Here is a 24263-nt window from a genome sequence, read left to right as displayed (position 1 = left end):
CCAAAGAGAGTCGAGTGGCCTCACTGAACTGTATTGTTTGGCACCTCCGGGTTTATATTGTTAATTTATTCACCTCATAATATATGCTCCCATCTACCAAATCCCACACAACACCTTCCACGCGTTTGTATGAAGGCAGCTTTGAGATGAACCTGAGCCCGTCTATGCCCTGAATGTTATTTACAAATTCCTCTATAGAAGGGACGCTCTTATTTGTCCCTAGTGGGCGACGGTGAGACGACACTCAGTATCGACCAAGCGTGCAATTGCAGACCAATCCTCAATTTTACACGATATTTTAAATCATTTCTGTCGGTCTTCGCTTATGATCCAGCGTGTTATTTCCACGGTATGTTTTCGTTAAGCAGAGCGGTCGGGAAGTGTACACAGATTTATTTCCAGGCCAAAGCGAGGACAGTGTAGACAGCTAAAGGCGACCTGCTTTAGCTTGTACCGAATCGGCTGATTCTCTCAGTTGAGAGCAACATACAAGACCTGGGGTTTAATCGACCACTTTTGGTTGACTCAAGGTAAGCTTTTATCGTCGAAAATCCTCCCTGCGTCTAAATTTAAATGCGGTGTTATTCATGTGATCGGTAGTTTCACTGCAGTCAGGCTCGTTGTGCACGGCTTTACAGCTAGAAATCGGTTCGTGGGGCAGAACTGCTTTTCATAAACATGTGTAAACATATCTGCAGCACATGGCAGGGATGCAGTCATTTGCTTTTGCAGACTAGCGAACAAAACGAGCTGAATGTGACGGAAAGACATTAGAAATCGTTATTTCTTTAACAGGCCTGTTTACAGCAGCGAGTTACTGCACGGATCGGCTGTTCCTGATTGGCTTGTCATACAGTCTGTTGTTTTTAATTATCATGAAATGAATCGCGATTTATTAAAATCTAAATGTAGAATTAGAGTTTTAGATTTGGGGTGTTATATCCCAACGTAATCTGCAAAATCGCGCAAACAGAGCACAACCGGTGCGCGCGATAAAACCGCGTTCGGCTTCCAGTGCTTATTTATAATCTCAATTCATTCAGCGTGCAATAGTCAATATACGCTTAAAGTGTATGCATGCTTAGAATGGCTAAATTTGGCAAATGCCCCGTGCAAACCTTACGCGCACGTTTTAGAAATGTAACCCAGTGGCCTAAGTTACCCCGACCTTCAGCGCGATTTTATGTTAATGAACTAATAGGTTTCGATGCGGTTGAGAAATGTGTATATATATTTTTATCTAAGCAAATGATTTGAATTGTATACCAAGGATATGCTGTGCTACATGTCACGCTTAATGTGCTTATAATGGAGATGACAGGCAGGCTCCCCCTCCCCCTCCCCCTCCATCGCCTCCATCAGCGTGTTACCAAGGCAACGGCGGAACCGAACCCGAGTCTACTCGTGACCGCCGTGAAACGTCATCACTAGCGACGCTTCTTTACTTAAATCGGAGACTAATTCAATGAATTGGGGTGTACCTCACTTACTAAATTATAGGTTTGCAATCTTGTAGATACCTCGGACCTCTATATTTGTTTATCCACCTTTTTCGAGGGACCCCCAAATCCTTTTTTTTTTTTTTTTATAAATACTGTATTATGTCAGATATAGCTACTTAAGTTTCTGTTATTTGGTTGCTTTTCTACTCATTTATTTATTTATTTATTATTATTATTTTAATGAATAGTTTTTCTCTAAACTTTCCACGTTTGATCACATTTTACTGATACTATTATGCATACAAAACCTCATACAACACTGTTAAGAATACTAAGATAAAAGTCAAACCATTACTATCTGTGTATTTAAAAAGTGATACCTTATTTAAAATATATCATCACATTTTTATATTAGTGCTTCCAGTATTACAACATCAATATTGTAACTTATTTGTAACATTTGAACTTTTAAATTAGGGCAATATTTTGTCATTGCAACATTTAAGTGCAACCTTCACTAACAACTGCAATTGGATTTATATTGCACACCTAAATTTATTGATATCCCAGCATGTTAACTCATTCTGTGGTCACACTCAACAAAACTGGATTATTGTGAATTCATATATTAATAATAGACACTTTAAAGATAACGTTTCAGATCTTTATGTTAACATACTTTACTAGTATAGCCTTTTGTTTTGGAGCTTTGATGCAGCCATCATTTTATGGTGCAAACTGCTCCAATCATGTGACAGTTTGCACTTATTGCACTCACCACGTGCCACTGCAAATATTTAATTGAAACCCATTGTTTCCATATTTGCAGGAAATGCACTATAACATCAGTCAGTAAGGATTGTAGAGCTTTTTCAATGAAAACCTTTGTGACTGGTGGGAATAAAGTGGTAATATGTAATAAGAGGATACCTCAAAAGAGAAAATAAACAACAACTGAGTTTAAAGCACAAGAATATTGAAATATTGAGTAGAATTTGGTAACATTTTGGTCTTGTAAGATCTTTAACACATTAACAAACAATTACAATAAATTAATTGCCAGATTAAGCTAGATTCAAGAAGTATTTTGAGAAAAATCCTGTTCTTTTGTGTATTTTGGGGTTTCGCAATCCATTTTTTTTGTGTTTTTTTGTCAGTACTTTGAATACATGCAAGTCAATCACCTTAAATACAGTGTTTTTACGGTGTGAAAGTATGATGTCAGCAGTTTTGAGTACTTTGGGCACTTATTAATCAAAGGGAATTTTATATGTTCGCTGTAGGCAGTGGATAGTTAATAAAGATTCTCATGCCTTCTTTATAGAGACTATTGTTTGTACTATGAAAGTAGTGGAGGTAAAATTATAGTTTATTTTTCCACTTTAAAAAAATTTCAGAATGGAGATGGTGAGTTACTGTTTGATCCTACCTTTTAGCATATTTAGCATTTGGTATAGTGTTTTAAATGTTTAAGCCAGGCAAAAATGTATTTGTGCAACCTCTTGCAATGTTTAGTTACACAGGAATTTTCTTCCTTGTAAACATGACTAGTCTTACATGTGAGTGCAACTTTAGGGCTACACCTTTTTGAATGAGACAGGAAATTAAAAAGCATTTTTATTCGCAGTAGAGATTCAGGAATAATTGGCAGTTTTGGCAATTGTATTATTTTTTTACAATTTCAGCAGCTAAGGAACTCGAGTGGTTTGCATGAAAAGCTGCTTTTATTAAACATTAACCATTTTGACTTTTGTTTGTTTTGTTTCACCATTTTGTATGCTCCTGAATTTAGAACAACCAAATGTGTCGTTTAGTGTTCACGTGCATTTATTTTAATGGGTCATATCATGAGAAATTTAATTTTTCTTGATCCTTTGAGTGAAAATCATTCATGATAACACATTGTGATTCAAAAAACTAGTGGAAAGTCCAAAAGTTTAGCTAAAGGCCAAATAAAACATGGATGTTTTTTGTCATAAGAAATAATAAAACTTATTTTATATCTAATATTTTCTTTGACTTCTTCTGTGTCCCAGGTGAGGTCGTCATGGTTCCTGAGTGAGATCCAGTGAGCAGTGTGTCCTGGATGTTTGGTGGACTGTGCTTCAGTTTTATCTAGTGCACATCAGCCTCTTTCCCCACCTTTCCCTCCTCCGATTTGCCATGCCATGGTTTCGTTAAATGTGAAACAACAACGTTGTCCCAGCATCAACAATAACCACTGGACAGCAAACTGGTAACACTTGAGTTGTGAATCTCAACACAGATTTGTTTCACTTTAGCATGTATTAATTGTCTCTTAAAGTAATCAGTTTTCTCGTTACTTCTTTCAGTCTCTACTTCATCGTCAGAGCCCTGAATCCAGCCAGCCCACAGATGGATTGATGCCTGGTATGTAACTTTTCTCTCGAGTATATGGAAATGAAGCATCTGTTTATGAGTTTCATTACTGAAATTGTGAAAATAATATACACATTAATGTTTTACCTTTCAGTAACAAAAAGTGAATTGTACTCTGAAATACTTTAGCTCCTTAATTTGGAGTGCAGAATGGAGTTTCAGTTGAACATAAAAGAATTACGTATGGGGCATATCATGGGTTTTCTAAATAACAGCTGCTAGTTTAAAAAATGCTAGGTAAACCATGTAATTACATAATTGAAACGTACTCTACTGTTTAAAAGTTTGAAAGAAATTGATACTTGAATGTATTTTTAATTTTTATTTCAAATAACTGCAGACCAAACTCTGAAAAGCAGTGAATAGAGGAAATCATTATTATATAAATACGGATATTGTGTGTATTGTGTGCTACAGTATATGTTATATAATATGCATAAACATAAATCTGCCCCCTTGGTTAGTATACAGCATATACCATGCTTTAGTAGAAATATCAAATGGTATAGATTTTGCTTACAAATATGCTATGAGAGAAATTTGAATAACTGCTTTGTTAATTGCACATTAGAGCGCAGAAACATGAACATACAGATTAAAAAGTATCAAGGAACGATTTGTTATTATGGTGTGTAATGTGACACGTTCCTGTTTACAGTTGCGGAAGAATGCCACTTGGACCAGTTTCTGTTTTAGAATTTGTTGTTTGTAATAAATCATATTTTTGGTTTGTGTCCAAATTTCAAAAGCTGCAGTGATGACGTATTTTTGTTGGCCAACCTGGAAGTTATCGTCACCCTGGTTCCTTTGACAAAAACACCTAATTTCAGCCATTTAACCAAAAACAAAAAAACGATTGGCTTCAGGGTTATGGAACCGGAAGTGCTAGAATGCTTGATTCTGGGTTTGGACCTACAAAAACAACATAATACGCCCATCTCTAAAGTCTTCCAATATCTTCTAAAGCCTAGATGTTGAGGACCACAGAAGGTTATTAACTCCTAAAACTCTGTCCGTCCTCTTTCAGAGAGCAGTTACTGGCAGCTCTGCCCTACTTCGAAGGCCAGTCTGCAGGGGGTGCTCAGCTCCAGCTTCCCCCCTGGCCCCGTGCCCCTGGGTCCTCCAGAAAGCCACCTGCCGGAGGGGGATGCCCTGAACCGTCCGCTCGCCCCTAGCTCCTCTGTGACGGACCTGTCTGTTCCCGGGCCTCCCCCTCCCCCCCCGCCACCCCCCAAACGCCACTGTCGTTCGCTGTCTGTACCAGAGGACCTTTCACACTGCCGGTACACCTGGCGGCCGAGCGCCTCCAAGGTCTGGACACCAGTGAACCGCCGATGCCACAGTGGAGGGGGCGCGGGGGGGCCGTGTCCACTGCGTGCCCCCAGCTCCTCGCTCAACTCCTCGCTGCATTCTTCTTCCAGCCCCACTTTCTTCAGTCTGGCACTTTCCCCAGATTCCCCACTACCGTGGATTTTCCCCTGGGACCCGAGTGATGGTGCCGGAGGTGGTGCCTGCTGCTGTTTCTTCCCATCGCCGTCCTCATGCTCCTCCTCCCCCTCACCGCTCCACCCTCCACCTCCACCGCAGAGGCGCTTCTCCCTCTCTCCCGTGCTCATCCGCGAGGCTGCCGCCCAGTTCTTGCCACCACCTCCGGTGCCCCCGCAAATCACATCTCACCCTCCGGCGGTGCCCGCCTCGCCTTCGTCCGCCTGCAGCACTCCGTCTTCGGTGCGCCGTGCTCTTCCTCCTCAACTTCCACGGTGCCATTCTCAGCCCTGCGACCTGCTCCTGCTCAAACCTGGCCTAAAGCGCCGCAGGGACCCGGACAGACCATGTGCACGGCCTGTGCTAGATTTTGCCAAAATGACACAGGTATGCTCTTCCTTATCATTCTGAAGATACAGTTACGAGAGCTACTGTTATAAAAGAATGTTATTTTGAAAGCATGAGGCTTGGAGTGAAATGGAAAAGGAAAGGTGGCAGTTGACAGTACAAAAAAAGAAAACGAGAGATTATAAAATATGGTATTAAAAATAGCATTCAGAGTAGGGTTGGGTCTTGATATAGGGTTTCTGATTCTATTTCAGTTTATCCAAATTCTGCTGCATACATACAGTACACTCATAAATAAATCCATATTGTATATTTGCAGTAAATATTATTGAAAATTTGTGGAACTACACATTTTGTGGAAAAGATAATCATAAAAGTAATTTGTGTAAAATCTATTAAAATTTTACACCTCTACCAAAGTTTGTACTATATTATGTTTTGATAAATAAAGAAATTAACTTAACTTGAAGCATTTTCATTTAAAGGCGCACAAAGCAATTTTTGCGAAACGAAGTTGATATTTGAAAGTGCCAAAACAAACATGAACGTAACCCAACAGGACCTCACCCCTATTTTGATAACTCCGCCATGGCAGCGACGGTGGCAGAATTTGCTATGCCTGGTGGCTAGGGCTGCACGATTTATTGAATGTGATTAATCGCGATAGTCATGCGCATTTAGTCAGTTAAGCTGGTTATGTGATTAGCAGTAAATAATGGAGAATTGCAAATCATGGAGCAGCATTTACTACACAGAGCCGTAGTTCTCTGACAAGCTATGCAAAATTGCGTTCATAATCGCAAAGAAAATAATTGTAGGATTTTTAAATGTACGAAATGGATCACGATAATGACAGCTGTTTGCGCATCATCTCTGAACTGCGGCTCTGTGTAGTAAATGCTGCTCCATCTGAGAGCACGTGACAATACCACATTTAATAACATGGTTTAACTCCTTAATTCACTTCATAACATCAGTCGAGTGTCTAAAATAAATACTTCTGTAAGTTGATGTGGCTTATTAAACAGAATAATTAAGACACAAATTTTCATTGTATTCTAAGCTATATCAATTAGCATTTCATTATAGATATACTTTATTACAATGAAAATTATAATAATAAGAACTCCGATAAACCATATATAACCGTAGCCATGTGTAATTGGTCACACTGAATCAGTGAAAGCAGTTAAATCTTCTGTTTACTCAGCTGCAGCATTTTCTGGATTTCTTCTTCGAGGCATTTTCAGTGCGAGAGCACCCTCTGGCCTTTGGATGAAGATAATCGCGATTTATTGCCTTTGTGATTTCATTTTGATTAATTGTGCAGCCCTACTAATGCATGACTGCCAACCTCAAAACAAAATAGAAACTTTTATGGATTTAAGGTTATAATGGGGATAACATTGGTTTAATGTAAACTATGATGGTGGTGTCTACTGGTATTTGATGGATTCTATTGGTTGGATGTAATCTGGCAGATAGGAAACAATAGAACAACAGTATTTTATATTGGAGTAATGTTCAAAAGACACTACAAAAAGTTATTTTGTGCTAACAATATCTGTAAAAAAATAAAAAAATAAAATAAAAAATAATATAAAAATCTTTTTAATTACCAAAGATTATCAAACCTTTAGCTCAACATATATTTGGTCATTTCAATGGTTCTTAATTTGATTAATTATTATTAGAATATACTTTTTGGGGCTTTTGCCAATCAAAGATCTGCCATATTTCCTGGTGGATGTTTAGAAAAGTGTTGTAGTGTGTGTGTTAGTGTCATCTATTGGTTCAGAGGAAAATGTAAATAAAATTAGCTTTTTATTATTATTTCTAAAGTTCACCACATGCCACTTTTGTCTTAAGAGTATCTTGGTAAAATAAGTATGTTCTGGTGTTATTATAAAAGTTCAAGGTTCAAGAGTAGCGTTGTAAAATATGTGTGTATATGTACAATTTGGTTTGAAAACCACTGATTGTAGAAAGGATATAATGAAACAAATGGATTTAATGGGTTTTGCTTATGTTCAGATATGCAAACATTTCTTATAAACTGATGAAAATTGTCATGACATTTAGTACGAGAGATTTGGTTCTCTATGATCTGCAACTCAGTGTGGTGTTGTTGTCCAGCATCTGTACTGTGTTATGTTTTCATCATGTTTATCTTGCCAGCTTCACACTGAAAACTTTATCAAAAAAAAAAAAAAAAAGTCAAGTAATAGCTGCTAGCTGTAGCATTTTCAATTAGACCATGACAAGAAACAACCATTTGATGCAGAAACTTCTACTTGCTCTCAAAGTCATTTTATGTGGCCGAAAACTTAAACATATGATTGTATACCAAAAAATAGCATGGAAAAGCTTAAAAGTCTCTTAAATTGTTGTTTTACCTGTGTTTTGTTGTCTCTAAACTGAAGTAACTTTATGTTTTTAGACTCGAAGCACAGACCCTCTCAGTTATATGGAACGTGGCAGACTGGCCTGTGCCGGGGACGTCTGTATGGGCCTAGAGCCTTTTTTTGGAGACTTCAGAGGCTCATGCTCACCAGCTGAAGGCCTGGGTAGGACGAGTATTGGGCCGTTAAGTGAAAGTGACGAGGAGGAGGAGGAGAGAGAGGAGGAGGACCCCGAAGAGCGTGACGGGGGACAAACTAGCGTGTTTGAAAGGGATTGTACTGAACTAGATATCAGCCTCATTGAGGAGAACTGAAAGTTATCCGGGAAGATCTCCTTTCCCCCGTCATCTCCACCGCCAGCATTCAGCTCTCTCTGCACCACCTGCTACTTTACACTGGCAGGCCTCTCAGGAACCCTGCTGCCCTCGCACGAGGCACACAGGCGTAGACGCCCATTAATGAAGACATGCCGACTACTATCATATGCAGGCAGTCAAAGACACGGACCCGTTAACATTGTACATTCCAGAATGAGTTGCTGAGACATTCTGAAGGATGCAAATATTTCAGAAAGGAGCTTTATGTGTATCGGACGTCCTCTTAGAAATCATCTTCAAACTGACAGAACGGAACTGGAGGCCGACAGCTTCCCGCTTCTTTCTTTTCTCGTCTTTCCTCTCGACTTGTTTTGATAGTAAGAATAGACTTTCTTGGATGACGGTTATAAATATCAATGTTTTGTTCAGTTGAAAAATAAAAGGGCAGTACGACAGCAGTATTTACTCTGCAGACCTTTATACTTCCTGACGAAGGTCCATCTAATTCAACATAAGCCTTAAGATGCCTGTTTTTTTTTCTTCTTCCTCTTAATCAAAAGATTCCTCAAGGAAATGAATTGTGTACTGTAGCTGTTGTTCTGTTCTTTTTTTTTTTTTCTTCTGCAGTCTCTCTCTCTTTTTTTATCTGTACAATGCATTCCTCTGAAATTGAAATGTGTATACATTTATTAATGCACTGTATTTGGGACATTTAGAAAGAAGCAATGAAAGCAACCACTGTATTCTGAAGGCACATTGTTATACTGTATTGTACAGCCGAGTATTTGTTCAAATAAGTGTAAAGATGGTAGCTTGAAGGTTGGAGACAGGCTGTTTCTGTCATTTAGAGATGTTTTTTTTTTATTATTATTGTATGTGTGATTAAATTCAGACTCAGTTTATGTAAAAAAATAAAGTTTATTTGAAATAACAGGAGTTGAAATATTGACTCGAGTTGGAATAATTAGCAGCACGCTAGCAAAATGGTAGAAGCAAATGAGTGACTCGAATCTGTTGGACTGTTGATTCTAATTTCCTTTATCCATGTAATATTTTACTGCCTTCCGCTGATTATTTTCACAGTGGCAACAGATGTCAAATAATCTAGTTTTAAATGAAGATTATCTGGGATTTCCGGCACGTTATAAAATGCAGTGTCACATGTGTTATGATGGTAAATGTCCCACTGCTGGAAGTTGTATGTCATGTGAGTTGACACGTTTTGTATATATTTCATATAAATTGCTCATGTCACATAAGTTATTCATACAGTTTGATTTAAATCACATACTTTGTTTTAGTTTCTAATAAATGTACAAAATTGCTGTTTGATACTTTGGGCTTCAAATAGTAAATGGTGGGCCACAAAGTATAACTCCTTTTTGAGATGTTACTTACATGGTGAGTTTATCTTTCAAATGAACACACAGTCGTAAATATAAACTGGTAAAACGAGAGGCTTAACTTTTTTAGAATGGAAGCGTAATTGGAATTGTTAATATTTCCAGATTAACACGTTTTCCTTGGTAATTTTATGTTTTATGTTAAAGGGATCATATGATGTGATTTCAAGTTTTCCTTTCTCTTTGGATTGTTACAAGCTGTTCGTGAATAGATGAGAACGTACTCGGTTACTAACGTAACCTCGGTTCCCTGAAATACGGGAACGAGTACTGCGTCGAAGACGCATATGGGAAAAACCCCTTTTTTCTCCTGAACTGAAGCCTTATTCAATCATGCAGTGAAACTGCACAGCCATTGGATCGTGCAGTGTTATTAAAACAAACCAATGGCTTGGCAGCGGTGCTGCACGAACCTATGGCAGCGAAGCCCGCCAAAGCCCGCCGAAATGGGCGGGGAATCTGGCTATATATTGCCCGCTTCGCCACAGGAATTCAGGTTACTTCGACTGAAGCGACGACTGAGTTGTGCAGCCTTTTTAGCATGGCAAGGAACGCAGTACTCGTTCCCGTATTTCAGGGAACCGAGGTTACGTTGGGAACCGAGGTTACGTTAGTAACCGAGTACGTTCCCTTTCAATACTTCACTCGTACTGCGTCGAAGATGCATATGGGAACCCAGTTCAATCACGCCATGCTAAGAAGGGAGGACGACCAACGCAATCACACTTGATTTGTTAAACCAAGATATGACAATAGCAACTAGGGGCAGAATAAGCTCAATGAGGTTACGTCTGGCCTAGCCTGATCATCCCGTGTTCGTATCGCCTCAGTACCCAAGGGACCGAGTGCATACGAGTAGAGTTTGAGCCTTGGGCAAGAATGGCCAAGAGCATGCAAATGAGGAACAAGAAGGTGACCTTCACACAGAAAGTACCCTAGCATGAAGCGCCGGGACGTCTAGATTGTAAAATCTAGCAAATGTGGACAGCGAGCTCCAGCCAGCCGTCTCACAAATTTCTGCGATAGTCACACCACTAGACCATGCCCAAGACGAAGACACTGCTCTCGTCGAATGGGCTCTTACTCCTATTGGGCTTTGCAGGCCCAGAGAAGAGTAGGCTAGCTGGATTGCATCAACAATCCACCTTGAAAGTCATTGCTTAGAGACCGGTAACCCTCTGGTGCGGTTCCCAAAGCATATGAAGAGCTGTTCTGATCGTCTTATTGGCACAGAACGCTCTATGTAGACTATTAGAGCCCTCACTGGGCATAGTAGATTTAGCCCTGGATCCTCCTCTGTGTTTTGTAACGCAGAGAGGGTGACCACTTGTGCTCTAAGGGGTGTGGAGAGCACCTTTGGCACATAGCCATGCCTCGGTTTCAGGACGACCCTCGAGTCGTTAGGCCCGAATTCTAGGCAATTAGGGCTTATCGAAAGTGCTTGCAAATCGCCCACACGCTTAACAGACGCTAGTGCTAACAGCAGAGCGGTCTTTAGCGACAGGGCTTTAAGGCCTATGGACTGTAGCGGTTCAAAGGGGGCCCCCTTCAGGGCTCTCAGCACCGTGGGCAGGTCCCAAGAAGGGACGGTGGGAAGGCAAGGCGGATGAAGCCGTCTGGCACCTCTCATAAATCGGACAACTAAGTCGTTTCTGCCCACCGACTGGCCTGCTATAAGGGCATGTGATGCCGCTATAGTTGCTACATAGACCTTGAACGTGGAGGGGGATCGTCCCTTCTCCAAGAGCTCTTGCAAAAATGACAGTATCACTGATACGTCACAAGAGGTCGGGTTTTCACCATGGTCTGAGCACCATGTGGAGAACACAGACCATTTGGAGGCATAGAGGCGACGTGTAGACGGAGCTCTAGCCTGTGAAATTGTGTCTAGCACACGCTCAGGGAGTCCCGCGGGCTCCCGTCGAGCGACCAAAGCGACCAGGAGGTCCCGTCTCAGGGGAACGGGCCATGGGGCTGCCGTCAGCATCTGCGACAGGTCGGCTATCCAGTGCTGATTTTCCCAGAATGGGGCTACAAGCAGAACCCTGCATCTCTGGTCCCTGACCCGCCTGATTACTTGGGGAATCAGAGGAACCGGAGGAAAAGCATAAAGAAGACAGTTGGGCCAGTCCTGGGACAACGCGTCCTCGATCTTGGAAAAATATATTGGGCAATGAGAGTTGTCTTTTGAGGCAAAGAGGTCTATTTCCGCTCTGCCAAAGACCTCCCATATCTTCTGAACCATTTGCGGGTGGAGTCTCCACTCTTCTGAGGAGACTCTGCTTCTTGACAGCATATCTGCGCCCTTGTTCAGCTTGCCCGGAAGATGCACTGCTCTCAGAGACCCCAAATTGCTTTGGGTCCATTCCAGCAGTCGCGACATTAGTCTGAAGAGACGCGTCGATGACAGCCCACCTTGGTGATTTATGTAAGAGACCACCGTCATGCTGTCCGATCTGACCAGCACGTGGTGGCTCTTTAGGTCTGACAGGAAGCTCTGGCAGGCTCGTTGAACTGCAATCATCTAGAGGCAGTTGATGTGAAGCCTGCTCTCCTCTTTCGACCATTGGCCGAAAGCGGGTTTCCCTTCGCACAACGCGCCCCAACCCTTGTTGGACGTGTCTGTGGAGATCACTTTCCTTCTGCAAACCATACCAAGTGGAGCTCCCCGTTCCATCCATTGCATGTTCCTCCAAGGGGTCAGGGCCGAAATACAGTCCTGACTCACCTTGATATTCAAGCGTCCGTGACGCCATGCATGAGGTGGAACACGTGGTTTCAGCCAATATTGGAGGGGGCGCATATGTAGCAGCCCGAGCTCAAGCACCGGTGATGCCGCCACCATAAGACCCAGCAGCTTCTGGAATGTCTTTAGGGGTCGAAAAGCACCTATTTTGAAAGAGGCCGCAAGTCGCTGTAGAGCCGCAGCGCGCTCCTTCACAATTGTTGCCCTCATTGTCACGGAGTCCAACACTGTTCCCAGAAACGATATCCGTCAGCTGGGGGACAGTGAGCTCTTGACAAAATTCACCCTGAGCCCCAGCCATTCCAGATGGCTGAGGAGCACAGTTCTGTAACCCAATGCCTCCCCCTCTGACTGAGCTAGAACTAGCCAGTCGTCGAGGTAATTGAGAATATGGATGCCCTTCTGCCTGAGAGCCTGCGACGGGGGGCTATCTGGATGTGAAAGTAAGCATCTTTCAGATCCAGCAAAAAGAACCAATCCCCTGAGCGTATTTGCGAAAGGATTTGTTTCAATGTGATCATTCTGAAGCGCCGTCTCATGAGGGCACGGTTCAGATGTCTTAAATGGAGGATGGGGTGCAGCCCGCCATCCTTCTTGGGAACTAGGAAGTAACGGCTGTAAAACCCTGAGTCGCGGTGTGCTGGGGGAACGATTTCTATAGCTCCCTTAACCAGCAGATTTTCCACTTCGGCACGAAGAATGTGAGCGCTCTCGTTGTGCACCGATGTGGTGACCGCCCCGCGAAAGCGTGGTGGCCGTCGTGCGAACTGAAGGGAATAGCCGTGTTTTATTACTCCCATGACCCAATCGGATACCCCGGGAATGGGTTGCCATTGTGAGGCCGGGATGGACAGAGGTTGTATTAACTCGAGTGATTGACCGCCGTGGGGGTACATAGCACTCGTGAGTGTTGTGTGAGGAAAACTGCTCTTTTTGTGAAGGAGTGTGTTTTTTTAATTTTTTGCACTATAACAGCGCTTTGCTGTCTGGGCGCTAACAAGGGCCCATTGTTTGCAGCAGGAACAACTTCGTCAACATCTGGAGATGGATGGTAGAACACACGGGGCAGTTTGGGGGGTGGTCCGGCTGTGGCGAGACTTAGCCCCCTCCTCTTTCTTTCCTGTCGATCAGGATGACGGCGGCGGCGCAGGGTCAAGCACTATCTTGGGCCGGGGTCCCATGCGCTTAGGAAACTGATACCGTCTGGTGGCCGAGTGAGAACGGTGTCGAGGCTCGGGTTTCACCGGCTGGGCTGCGGTGGTAGCAGCGGGCGCTTGCTTAGGAGGCTGACGAGTCGGCACCTGTCTGGGGTGACTGGCAGCAGCAGATGAAGCGCGCTTCGGCAGGAAGTGTCGCATTGCCTGGGATGACTTCTGCGCCTCTGTGAAACGCTCGGCGAATCCCTCTATCGCCGGGCCAAAGAGGCCGCTGGGGGAGATCGGTGCGTCTAGGAACTGGGCTCTGTCAGCATCCTTGATCTCTGTAAGGTTAAGCCATAAGTGGCGCTCCAGGACGACCAGGACAGACTCGTCCAGCGGCGGCAGCCGTTCGTATCCTCTTTCATCAGCGCCGTCAATTGAGGTGAGGGCGGATGAAGATGAAGTACGCAGGCGCGCTGAGTAGGGGGCGCGCCACGATTTAGTGAGCTCGTCATGGACCTCTGGGAAGAACGGAGCAGTTCGCTGACGAGGGGCTTGCTGGCGCACCAGCAGAAACCATTCATCCAGACGGCTACGGGCTGGTTCCTCTGGAGGAGACCAATCCAGACCCAGCTCATCCACTGCCCTGGAGAGAACGCGGATAAGCTCGGCATCCATCCCGAGTTTCGAGCGGTTTGGTTCAGATGACATCGAGGGGGCGGGGTCCGGCGAGCCCGACAGCTCCTCAGCATCTGAAGCGGCTAGAGACATGCTATCCTCTAGCAGTTCCTCCTCAGTCCCTCCAAACAAAACCAGATCACTCGCGGCAGCAGAGGGACACTGGTCTGGCTGTACAAAGAGGACTGGGGAATCCCCTCTGGGCGGAGAAAACGAGGCACGCGGGGGCTGAGCTGGCGTGAGCTCGCTTTCATCCTGCTGCTTTAATCCTCTGCCCCGCATTTTCTTCCTTGCCGGCTCGCGGGAGGAAGAAAAAGGGAGGGCGCGAGGAGCGAGATCGCTCTCTGAAAAGAAAGAGATTCGCGAGTGCAGAGAGGCGATATTCATGTTCTCGCAATGAGAACATGAATTCCCCGTGAGTGCTGTGTCAGCGTGGGGTTTCCCCAAGCACGCGACACACTCGCTGTGCCCGTCATCAGCGTGCAGAGGGGCTCTGCACGAGCAGCAATGACGAGACGGCATTTGCAACAACGCCATAGAAAAAGGCTCTTTTAGAGAAATTTGCTCTTTCAATATATCTCACCGGATGGCCGCAGGGAAGCGATGTATCTGCGGTGGGGACCGGCAGTCGCGTTCCAGTGCGAGGCGTGTCAATGGCGAGCAGTTCAGCGGAAATCAGCGAAGCGATGTGACGTCGTCGCTGAAGGAGAAATAATCTGAATTCCTGTGGCGAAGCGGGCAATATATAGCCAGATTCCCCGCCCATTTCGGCGGGCTTTGGCGGGCTTCGCTGCCATAGGTTCATGCAGCACCGCTGCCAAGCCATTGGTTTGTTTTAATAACACTGCACGATCCAATGGCTGTGCAGTTTCACTGCGTGATTGAATAAGGCTTCAGTTCAGGAAAAAAAGGGTTTTTTCCCATATGCGTCTTCGACGCAGTACGAGTGAAGTATTGAAAGGGAACCCTATAGTTGCAAAGACTAAAGTCTCAAACCCAGAGAGATATTCTTTATAAAAGTTAAGACTCATCCACGCCCTCCTACGCCTTGTTTAAACATTCATGTCTACCTCACGATGTGGCAAGGTTTGTATCGTCAAAATGTTCACGCAAAGAAAGAAGACATAATTTTGATTCTCGCTTTTGCCACCGGCGTCGTGTCGTGGAGACGCAGTTTCGTTGTGAAAGCGAAACTACTTTGTACAGGAATGTTTCCTGATCCTGGGATCCATAGTTAGGTTTTTGCATTCCCATTTGCTCAAGTAGCAAAAGAAAAAAATGCACGATAGTGTTTTCATGACTTTCAGTAAAAGGAAAAAAATTGAGAGATACTGATAACGGCAGTCATAAGAGAATATTGTCATTAAATTGAAAGTCTCTCCCATAGATGCTGCAACAGTTGTTTTTTTTTTTTTTTTTGTAATTTGATGCAAAGGTGATTAATACAAAGAATAGTGTTATAAATGTACATTCATTAAATATTCATAAAAATTTGGAAATATGATTGGATGGTGCAGTATTTAACTTAAAAATAAAACTATTTACAATACACATCCCTAGGCGAGTTGTTCAGCGAGTTGTTTCCTATGGTACTCGCACCTTCCCAAAATATTCGAGAGGGCAGTACCTCGCTGTCCCTGGAAGAAAGAGGTTTGCTTTGCCACTGCATGTTTTCTCACTTTACACTGAATGCATTTAATATTAGTCAAAAAAGTATTTTGACTGGCTTTCATTCTTCTGAGAATGTTGTTAGTTCGCTATTAGTTCATATCTCTCTGATTAAGACATGGAGACACCGGTCACTAGAGTTCAAGTCCAAAAAGTTCGAAAAATAATACGCACCACCATAGGTTTTGTATCATTTCACAGCCGAAATCAATCAGCTTGACCTCCAGGGTTGACCAGGAGTTTCAACATCTTGATGTCATGATGGAGGACCCCCCAGGAGCAGCACAGAGCAGCAGCATCGATAACATGCTGCATGAAATGACGAGCCATCCCATCACTGAAAAGACCAATCGGGATGGGCCTGCTAGTCCAGTAACTATGTGGCAATAGCTGGGGTCTTGATTTGCCCAGACTGTCAGGGGCACTTCTAGAGGCACTGCTCTGGGATGGATGTCCAGCATTTGCTGGTCCTCAGCGGTGGGAGACACTTCAGCACTAGTGACAGGAGGCTCCTGATGATCACTGAACTCTACAGTACAGATGATCGTTCTTTGATGTTCTTGTGAACAAAGATAAATATATAAACACAACACTTGTTTTTGCACCGATTTCTCATAAGCTGAACTCAAAGATCTAAGACTTTTTCTATGTACACAAAAGGCCTAATTCTCTCAAATATTGTTCACAAATCTGTCTAAATCTGTGTTAGTGAGCACTTCTCCTTTGCTGAGATAATCCATCCACCTCACAGGTGTGGCATATCAAGATGCTGATTAGACAGCATGATTATTGCACAGGTGTGCCTTAGGCTGCCCACAATAAAAGTCCAGTCTAAAATGTGCAGTTTTATCACACAGCACAATGCCACAGATGTCACAAGTTTTGAGGGAGTGTGCAATTGGCATGCTGACTGCAGACATGTCCACCAGTTGCCCGTGAATTGAATGTTCATTTCTCTACCATAAGCTGTTTCCAAAGGCGTTTCAGAGAATTTGGCAGTACATTCAACCTGCCTCACAACCGGAGACCATGTGTAACCACACCAGCCCAGGACGTCCACATTCAGCATCTTCACCTCCAAGATCGTCTGAGACCAGCCACCCGGACATAACCCGGGGGTTATGGTATGGGCAGGCGTATGTTATGGACAATGAACACAGATGCATTTTATTGATGGAATTTTGAATTCCCAGAAATCCCGAGGCCCATTGTTGTGCCATTCATCCATGACCATCACCTCATGTTGTAGCATGTTAATGCACGGCCCCATGTTACAAGGATCTATACACAATTCCTGGAAGCTGAAAACATCCCAGTTCTTGCATGGCCAGCATACTCCTTCTGACATGTCACCCATTCAGCATGTTTGGGATGCTCTGGATCGGCGTGTTCCAGTTCCTGCCAATATCCAGCAACTTCGCACAACCATTGAAGAGACCACAATCAATAACCTGATCAAGTCTATGTGATGGAGATGTGTTGCACTGTGTCACACCAGATACTGACTGGTTTTCTGTCAGTGTCTGCAGATTCCACTTGATTTTATTTTATTTTATGCAGTGACATTTGTTGCAAAAATGTCCATACACTTTTTCAGGCCACTATAAAGCACAATGTTGACTCTTGTCGACAGTGTATTCCAGGATAATCAACAGCTAGTACAAAATATAATTATATTTTAGTTTAAATAAGCCCATGTAATTCATAAACAACAAAAACATTATTTTATGTTTTAGTGTTTGAAACCAGCATATAAAAACTGCTACAGGAAACACCATTTGTGGAATTGAATTTCTTTGTTTTAAAACCTATAGTTAGTGAGACATTGCCCTTGTGTCAACAATTATGAACAAAAATTCATTTGTCAGTTTATTCAAAGTTAATCTTTCGATCTAATATGTGATCAGATTTCAGGTTTGAATTTTCCTATTGCTTATTCGCTCTTTCTCTTTGGGCTCATTGAAACTTTGCTCACTGACAATTAAAGGATTATTTCAGAATAGAGAGTGGTTGTGATTCCTCTCACAGACACTTGAGGGCATGAAAGTTACAGTAATGTGTATCCTGCTAAATTTCAGAAATTACTTCAATATAGGAGTTCTTTGGCCCAAACATGCTGGGAAATTTTCATGGATTTCCAATTGTATTTTTTTTTTTTTTTAATGATAAGGCTAAATATTATTAAAATATTCAATCTGGACATTGCTCGTGATCTGCATTACAGAAAAGCCATTAATACTGGAAATAAGTTTATGTCATAAAGCACTATTAAACATGTTGTTTACTGCCCTGAACCAAGCAAGTGTTTCTTTTTTTTTATTGTTGTTGCTATATTGGAATATAAAAGGAAGTATTTTTAAAACCACTTCCACATAAAAAAAAAAAAATAACTAAAATTAGACATATCAAACAGGCTCCACTGTATATTGTAGACTTTCTTTCTCATTGTTACATCTAAAATTTTACAATAATTTGGGGGAAATTATTAGCAGAGTTATGTTTACATTACTAATAGTGTAACAATACAATAAATATAACAATAAAAACAAGTTAATCAAATACTAAATCCCCTATTAAATAAATGTTAACAACACTCTTAACAATATACAAAATACTAAACTTTCACTGGGGTGATACCCTTTCAAAAGATACCTGTACCTTTAAATCCTAATAAGGACACAGACACACATTTCTCCTGGAAATGAACTATTTTAAATACTTGCAGGGTGTGCGTGTGTATTAAGGCAAAACAAGTTTTTTGTGTCTATTCCAGGGTGTAGATGTTCTCCTCCACTGGCCTTCTTTTGCATATTTCATAAATAATGTGTAGGAGCTCCTTTGAAAAACTGAGGTTGAAAACATAGCAGTCATTATGATTAGACAAAAGCAATATTCTCAAAGTGAATCACACGCAGTTACCGTCCACTGTCAAAGGCCTTCCCATAAAAGCCACCTGAATCAGAATATGCATATTTAATTTCCGTACAGAATACATATATATGTTCATTACTTTAATTTTTAAGTGTTTCCTCATTTTGAGTTGCATTTTGAGTTTTCAGTTCAGTTCAAATACAATGTTATAAAAAGAGATGCCTTAACAGTCTCAGTTCCTCAACAAAATAATTCAAAGGTTACTTCCATGCTATTTATACGTATCCTTTACATTTACTTGATCAAAAACACAGTAAAAACAGTCAATTGTGAAATATCAGAATCTAAAATAGCCATTTTCTACATTAATATATTTTAAAATGCAATTTATTCTTGTGATGTAAAGCTGAATTTTCAGCAGCCATTACTGCAGTCTTCATGGTCACATGGTTCTTCAGAAATCGTCAATTTAGTTCTCAAAAACATTATTTTATTACTACTATTTATGTTTAAAACAGTTGTGCTGCTTAACATTTTTTGTGGAAACAATGACACATATTTCCCTGGTTTAATTTGGTTTTATTTAAGTTCAGAAAAACAGCATTTATTTGAAAGAAATCATTCATAACATTGTCTTCACTGCAGGTTTAGCATCCTTGCTGAAAAATGTATTACATTCTTTTAAAAATAAAATTAACAAACTTTAATACAGCATTCTGGAAATTATATGTTACAAAATACAATGACTCAGTGACTCATAAGGTTGCTCATAACATTACTCACAATATTGATCACTTTCCTGTATAATAAAACAATGTCAGGAGAGACTTTTTTTTAAACACAGAGAGAAGAGATTTGATCTGCAAAATTTGATATTGAATTGATCATATTGACTAAAATGGTAATTATTTATCATTATAGCCCTAGAATGAACATGGGTGACATTCTGTTGGGAAATGTCAGAGAATGATGAGTCTGCTCCTCTGGACTGATCTGACAGTGAAGACACTAGGAAATTGAGAGTGAAAGTCAGGAAATCGCTCGTTCCGGTTAATGCGTGAGAAACATTATCTTTCCAAGGGTCTTTGACATTTGAGGTACTGCGCTATGTGTTCTCTCATGACACTCATAACTCTGCAAGTGCAACTGAAATGCAACTGGTGATTAATCATATATTGTGGTTTGACTGAATGCTAAAACCAAAGGTATAAGAACAAAAACTTGACACAGCATGACACTTGCATGCAAATCACGTATAAAGGAATTCGCTTTTTAAAGAAGTCAGCAGAAATAATTACCAAGGCAAGACACTTTAGGCAAAATTATAGTTTTTTTCAGGCACTGATGAACTTTGACATTCTGGCTATTTTGCTCTCATAGCTTGTACTTTCAGACTGCACGTAATCCACATTTGTGACCCTGGACATTTTTTTTTAATGCTTTATCTATTTGTGTCTTTGGAATTTAATTACAATACATTTTTAAACACAATTTTCTAGAATCGAGCTTTGATTTAAAACAAGAACTCTTTACTTATATATACACCAAACTTCGAAGCAATGTAGCAATAATACAAATATCAGTGTTCTAGTAGCATACTTCTAAGTTTACTGTTTCTCCTTTGGACTAAATTGGCCACACTTAAAAGTATACTTGAAGTATAACAGAAGCAAACTTTGAGTACACAACTAATTTACATCTGTGTTGTTTGTACTGCAATTATACTATAAGTGAACTTATATGTATACTGACAGTTTACTAATTAAATAATTTGTACACTTTGAAGTATAGGCTCAGTAAACTACTAGTTTAATAGTTTTATACTGCAAGTATACTCATAAGTTTTCTTTAAGTTAACTTTACATCATACTTTAAGTATACTACTATTTCCCTATTCAGGTTTGAATTTGTATATATTTTGTTGTATGAATATCTGAACATCCAAAACATTCAAAGAAAGAAGAGGTTTCTGCTAGTAAACAAAAACATTTTGTTCTAGCTTCATGCATTATTTTTTAAACAGTTTAAGGTGGGTATGTTTCATAAAAAATAAAGAAATAACATTTTGAACAAAAAGCTGAAAAAAGACTTAATTGTTTCAGATTGATAATCAAAACTTAGATGGAGTATTGACCAACAACCCAACGCTTGACTGTAATTATTATCTCTTCATCGGTCAACATTTTATTTCATAACATAACAGTTTTGATGCTGTTTCATGTCAGATGATCATGTTAGATTACATGGCTAAACAAGAGTGGTGCAAGTACTGAGTTTTGTGGTACTCCACTATATTCACATTATAACCTTGCCCTTCTAAGTATGACATGAACCATTTGAGTACTGTCCCACAAAGCCCTACCCAGTTTTCCAGTCTCTGTAGAAGGATGTTGTGATTGACAGTGTCAAACGCAGCACCGAGATCTAGAAATACCAGCACTGATAATTTGCCAGAATGAGAATTTGAATGAATATCATTTAATATCTTAATAAGCGCTGTGCTGTAAAGCGGGCGGAAACCAGATTGAAAATTATCCAGGTATCCATTTGAGTTTAAGTATTTGTTCAGCTGATTAAAAACAACTTTTTCTATAATTTTGCCTATAAAAGGAAGATTAGAAATTGGTCTATAATTGCTCAAAAAGGTGTTATCAAGATGGCTCTTTTTCAAAAGGGGTTTAACAACTGCAGTTTTCAGGGAGTTTGGAAAAGTCAGAGAAATACTTTAAAGCGTTTACAACTTCTAAGAGATCTGCTTCTAAACAGTTTAGCACACTTTTGAAAAAAGATGTGGGAAGTGAGTCAAAAGAGCAGGTTTGGCGGTTTCAGGTGCTGCACTATTTATTTCAAAAAAACTTTCATCAATTACTTCTAAAACAGTCATAGTATCTTATTTTTGATATTGTGGCCGAATCTGTCTGACCTCTGCAGAACTTGAGGGTTTGGCGGAGGAATATAAACAAAGAATGCAGAAATACTTGGTGTTACAGATATAGCCTCCATAAATAGCACACTAGTGTTCTCATTAATGCATCACTTTCTGACATACAGATTTAGATCTCTAATGATCAGCAGGATTATAAAGTATACATTTTATTATATATATTTTCTTCTTAGATTTGTATTGTTTATTTTTATTTCATTTTTTCATACCTATATTTATGTATATTCTCCTCCACTTTCATGAGTGTCTGCATGATTATTAGGAGAGGTGGAGCTGCTCTATTTAAAGATGTCTATCAATGGAAGCAAGTATCATTTGGTCAGTACTTTGAATATCTATGGATTGGAAAAGTTCACCAAACATTCTGTTTATCATTATTTACAGGCTTCCAAAATACTTTGTATCCAGCCTTTGTTGAAGATTTCACAGAAATGCTACCTACGATTTACTCAGAGTTTTACTATTTGCTATTGCAGGGGTTTTTAATATTCACATAGATAATGCATCAAACATAATTACAAAATAAATGAATAAACTCTTAAACACTTTTTACCTGATTCAGCATGGACCCACACACAAATGTGGACATACTCTAATTTAATCATCAGTAGAGGTCTAAACATTTCATCGATTATTATTAAGGATGTAGCACTATCTGATCAGGTTTGTATTTTCTTTTATATATTGATCTCTGCTACCACTGAATCTAGATCTGTCTCTGTCAGAAAGTGATGCATTAATGAGAACACTAGTGTGATATTTATGGAGGCTATATCTCTATCTAAAACCAAGTATTTCTGCAGACTCTGATGATATTCTCATTGATTCCTTTAACTCAAAATTAAGAAATGTTATTGATGACATTGCTACTGTGAAAGTCAGCAAAGATACTGGCAGACAGAAATTAGCTTGGAGAAAATTGACAGCAGTACAGAGTGTGAAAAGACTTGAAACTTGAAATTCTCTTTAGCATCTATAAAGACAGACTTCATGCTAGCCTTCAACTAGCCACAGCTAGACAGACTTTCCTATCAAACCTTATAAACAGTAACTTAAACAACACTCACACTCTTTTTTTGCTACTGTTGAGAGACTGACAAACACACCAAGCCAGACTGACAGTGAAATGCTCACCGACAGAAAATGCAATGAGTTTTCTTGCTTCTTTTCTGAGAAGATCAATAATATCAGGAAGGCGATTATTCCCCAAGTTATGCAGAGGTCAGACAGATTCGACCGCAATATCAAAAAGAAGATACTAAAGTGACATACAGCAACCCATACTCAGAATTCATGCTCTACATTTAACCCATCCAAAGTGCACACACACCCAGAGAGTGCACAGCCATTTATGCTGTGGCGCCCGTGGAGCAGTTTTGGGTTCAGTGCCTTGCTCAAGGGCATCTAAGTCGTGGTATTGCCAGCCTGAGACTCAAACTCACAACCTTAGGGTTAGGAGTCATACTCTCTTACCACTAGGCCACAACTTCCTCATGTCTGCTTTTGAAGAAATGAATAGCAAAATTTTGGAAGAAATAGTATAGCACAAATTGTCAACCTGCTATCTTGACACACTTCCCACATATTTTTTTCAAAAGGGTGTTTGGGAGCAGAACTCTTAGAAGTGGTGAATGCATCACTTCTTTCTCGGACTTTTCCAAATTCCCTGAAAACTGCAGTTGTTAAACCCCTTCTGAAAAAGAGCCATCTTAATAACGCCATATTCAGCAACTCTAGTCTAATATAAAATCTTCCTATTATTTATAGATTATTGAAAAGGTAGTCTTTAATCAGCTGAACAAATACTTAATCTCAAATGAATACCTGGATAATTTTCAATATGGTTTCCGACCACATCACAGCAAAGAGACAGCGCTAATTAAGATGTTAAATCTTATTCTCTTAAATTCTGATTCTGGTAAATTATCAGTGCTGGTATTTCTAGATCTCAGTGCTGCATTTGACACTGTCAATCATACAATACTAGACTGGAAAACTTGGTTTAGGCATTCTTTAATGGTAATCAAATGGTTCAGGTCATACTTAGAAGGGAGAGGTTGTAATGTGAGTTTAGGAGGGCATAAGTCTAGTTGACATCCATGACATTCGGAGTCCCTGAAGGCTCAATTCTTGCACCGCTCTTGTTTAGAAAGAACCAAAATGCAAAATCACAACTATGTTGATGATACCCAGATATACCTAACTTTATCTCCAAATGACCACAGCCCCATTGACTCCCTGCATCTATCTATCTATCTAGTTTGTGTGTGATTTTACAGTAAACATCTTAGCAAATCCTTTTTATAGAATATATCATTATTTTATTACTTGACAACAAGATATAAAGATTTTATTTTTTTATTTCCAGTGCATATTCTGTTTCTGTTACTTCTGTCAGAAGGTAAATTTCTTATAATATC

General features: G+C 40.6%; 1 protein-coding gene across 1 annotated transcript; it reads left to right on the top strand.

Moving 5' to 3' along the window:
• Positions 1-59: 59 nt before the first annotated feature.
• On the top strand, positions 60-9337 carry LOC127942124 (protein FAM53C-like). The gene is made up of 5 exons (XM_052537709.1): positions 60-530; positions 3479-3678; positions 3776-3833; positions 4870-5714; positions 8116-9337. Exons 3-5 carry the CDS (start codon positions 3827-3829, stop codon positions 8389-8391), a joined length of 1128 nt encoding a protein of 375 aa, XP_052393669.1. The 5' UTR covers positions 60-530; positions 3479-3678; positions 3776-3826; the 3' UTR covers positions 8392-9337.
• The last annotated feature ends 14926 nt before the right edge of the window (positions 9338-24263 follow it).

Source organism: Carassius gibelio, chromosome A21 (genome assembly GCF_023724105.1).
Source record: "Carassius gibelio isolate Cgi1373 ecotype wild population from Czech Republic chromosome A21, carGib1.2-hapl.c, whole genome shotgun sequence".
In the NCBI taxonomy this organism is placed as follows: Eukaryota; Metazoa; Chordata; class Actinopteri; order Cypriniformes; family Cyprinidae; genus Carassius; species Carassius gibelio.
Note: the sequence above shows the minus strand (reverse complement) of the source record. Positions and strands in the feature narration are given on the sequence as shown.

What these genes read in the sequence shown, in the direction of transcription:
- LOC127942124 (XM_052537709.1), top strand. An exon ending in ATTTTGCCAAAATGACACAG is followed by an intron (nt 5,715 to 8,115) that starts GTATGCTCTTCC and finishes TTATGTTTTTAG; the next exon opens with ACTCGAAGCACAGACCCTCT.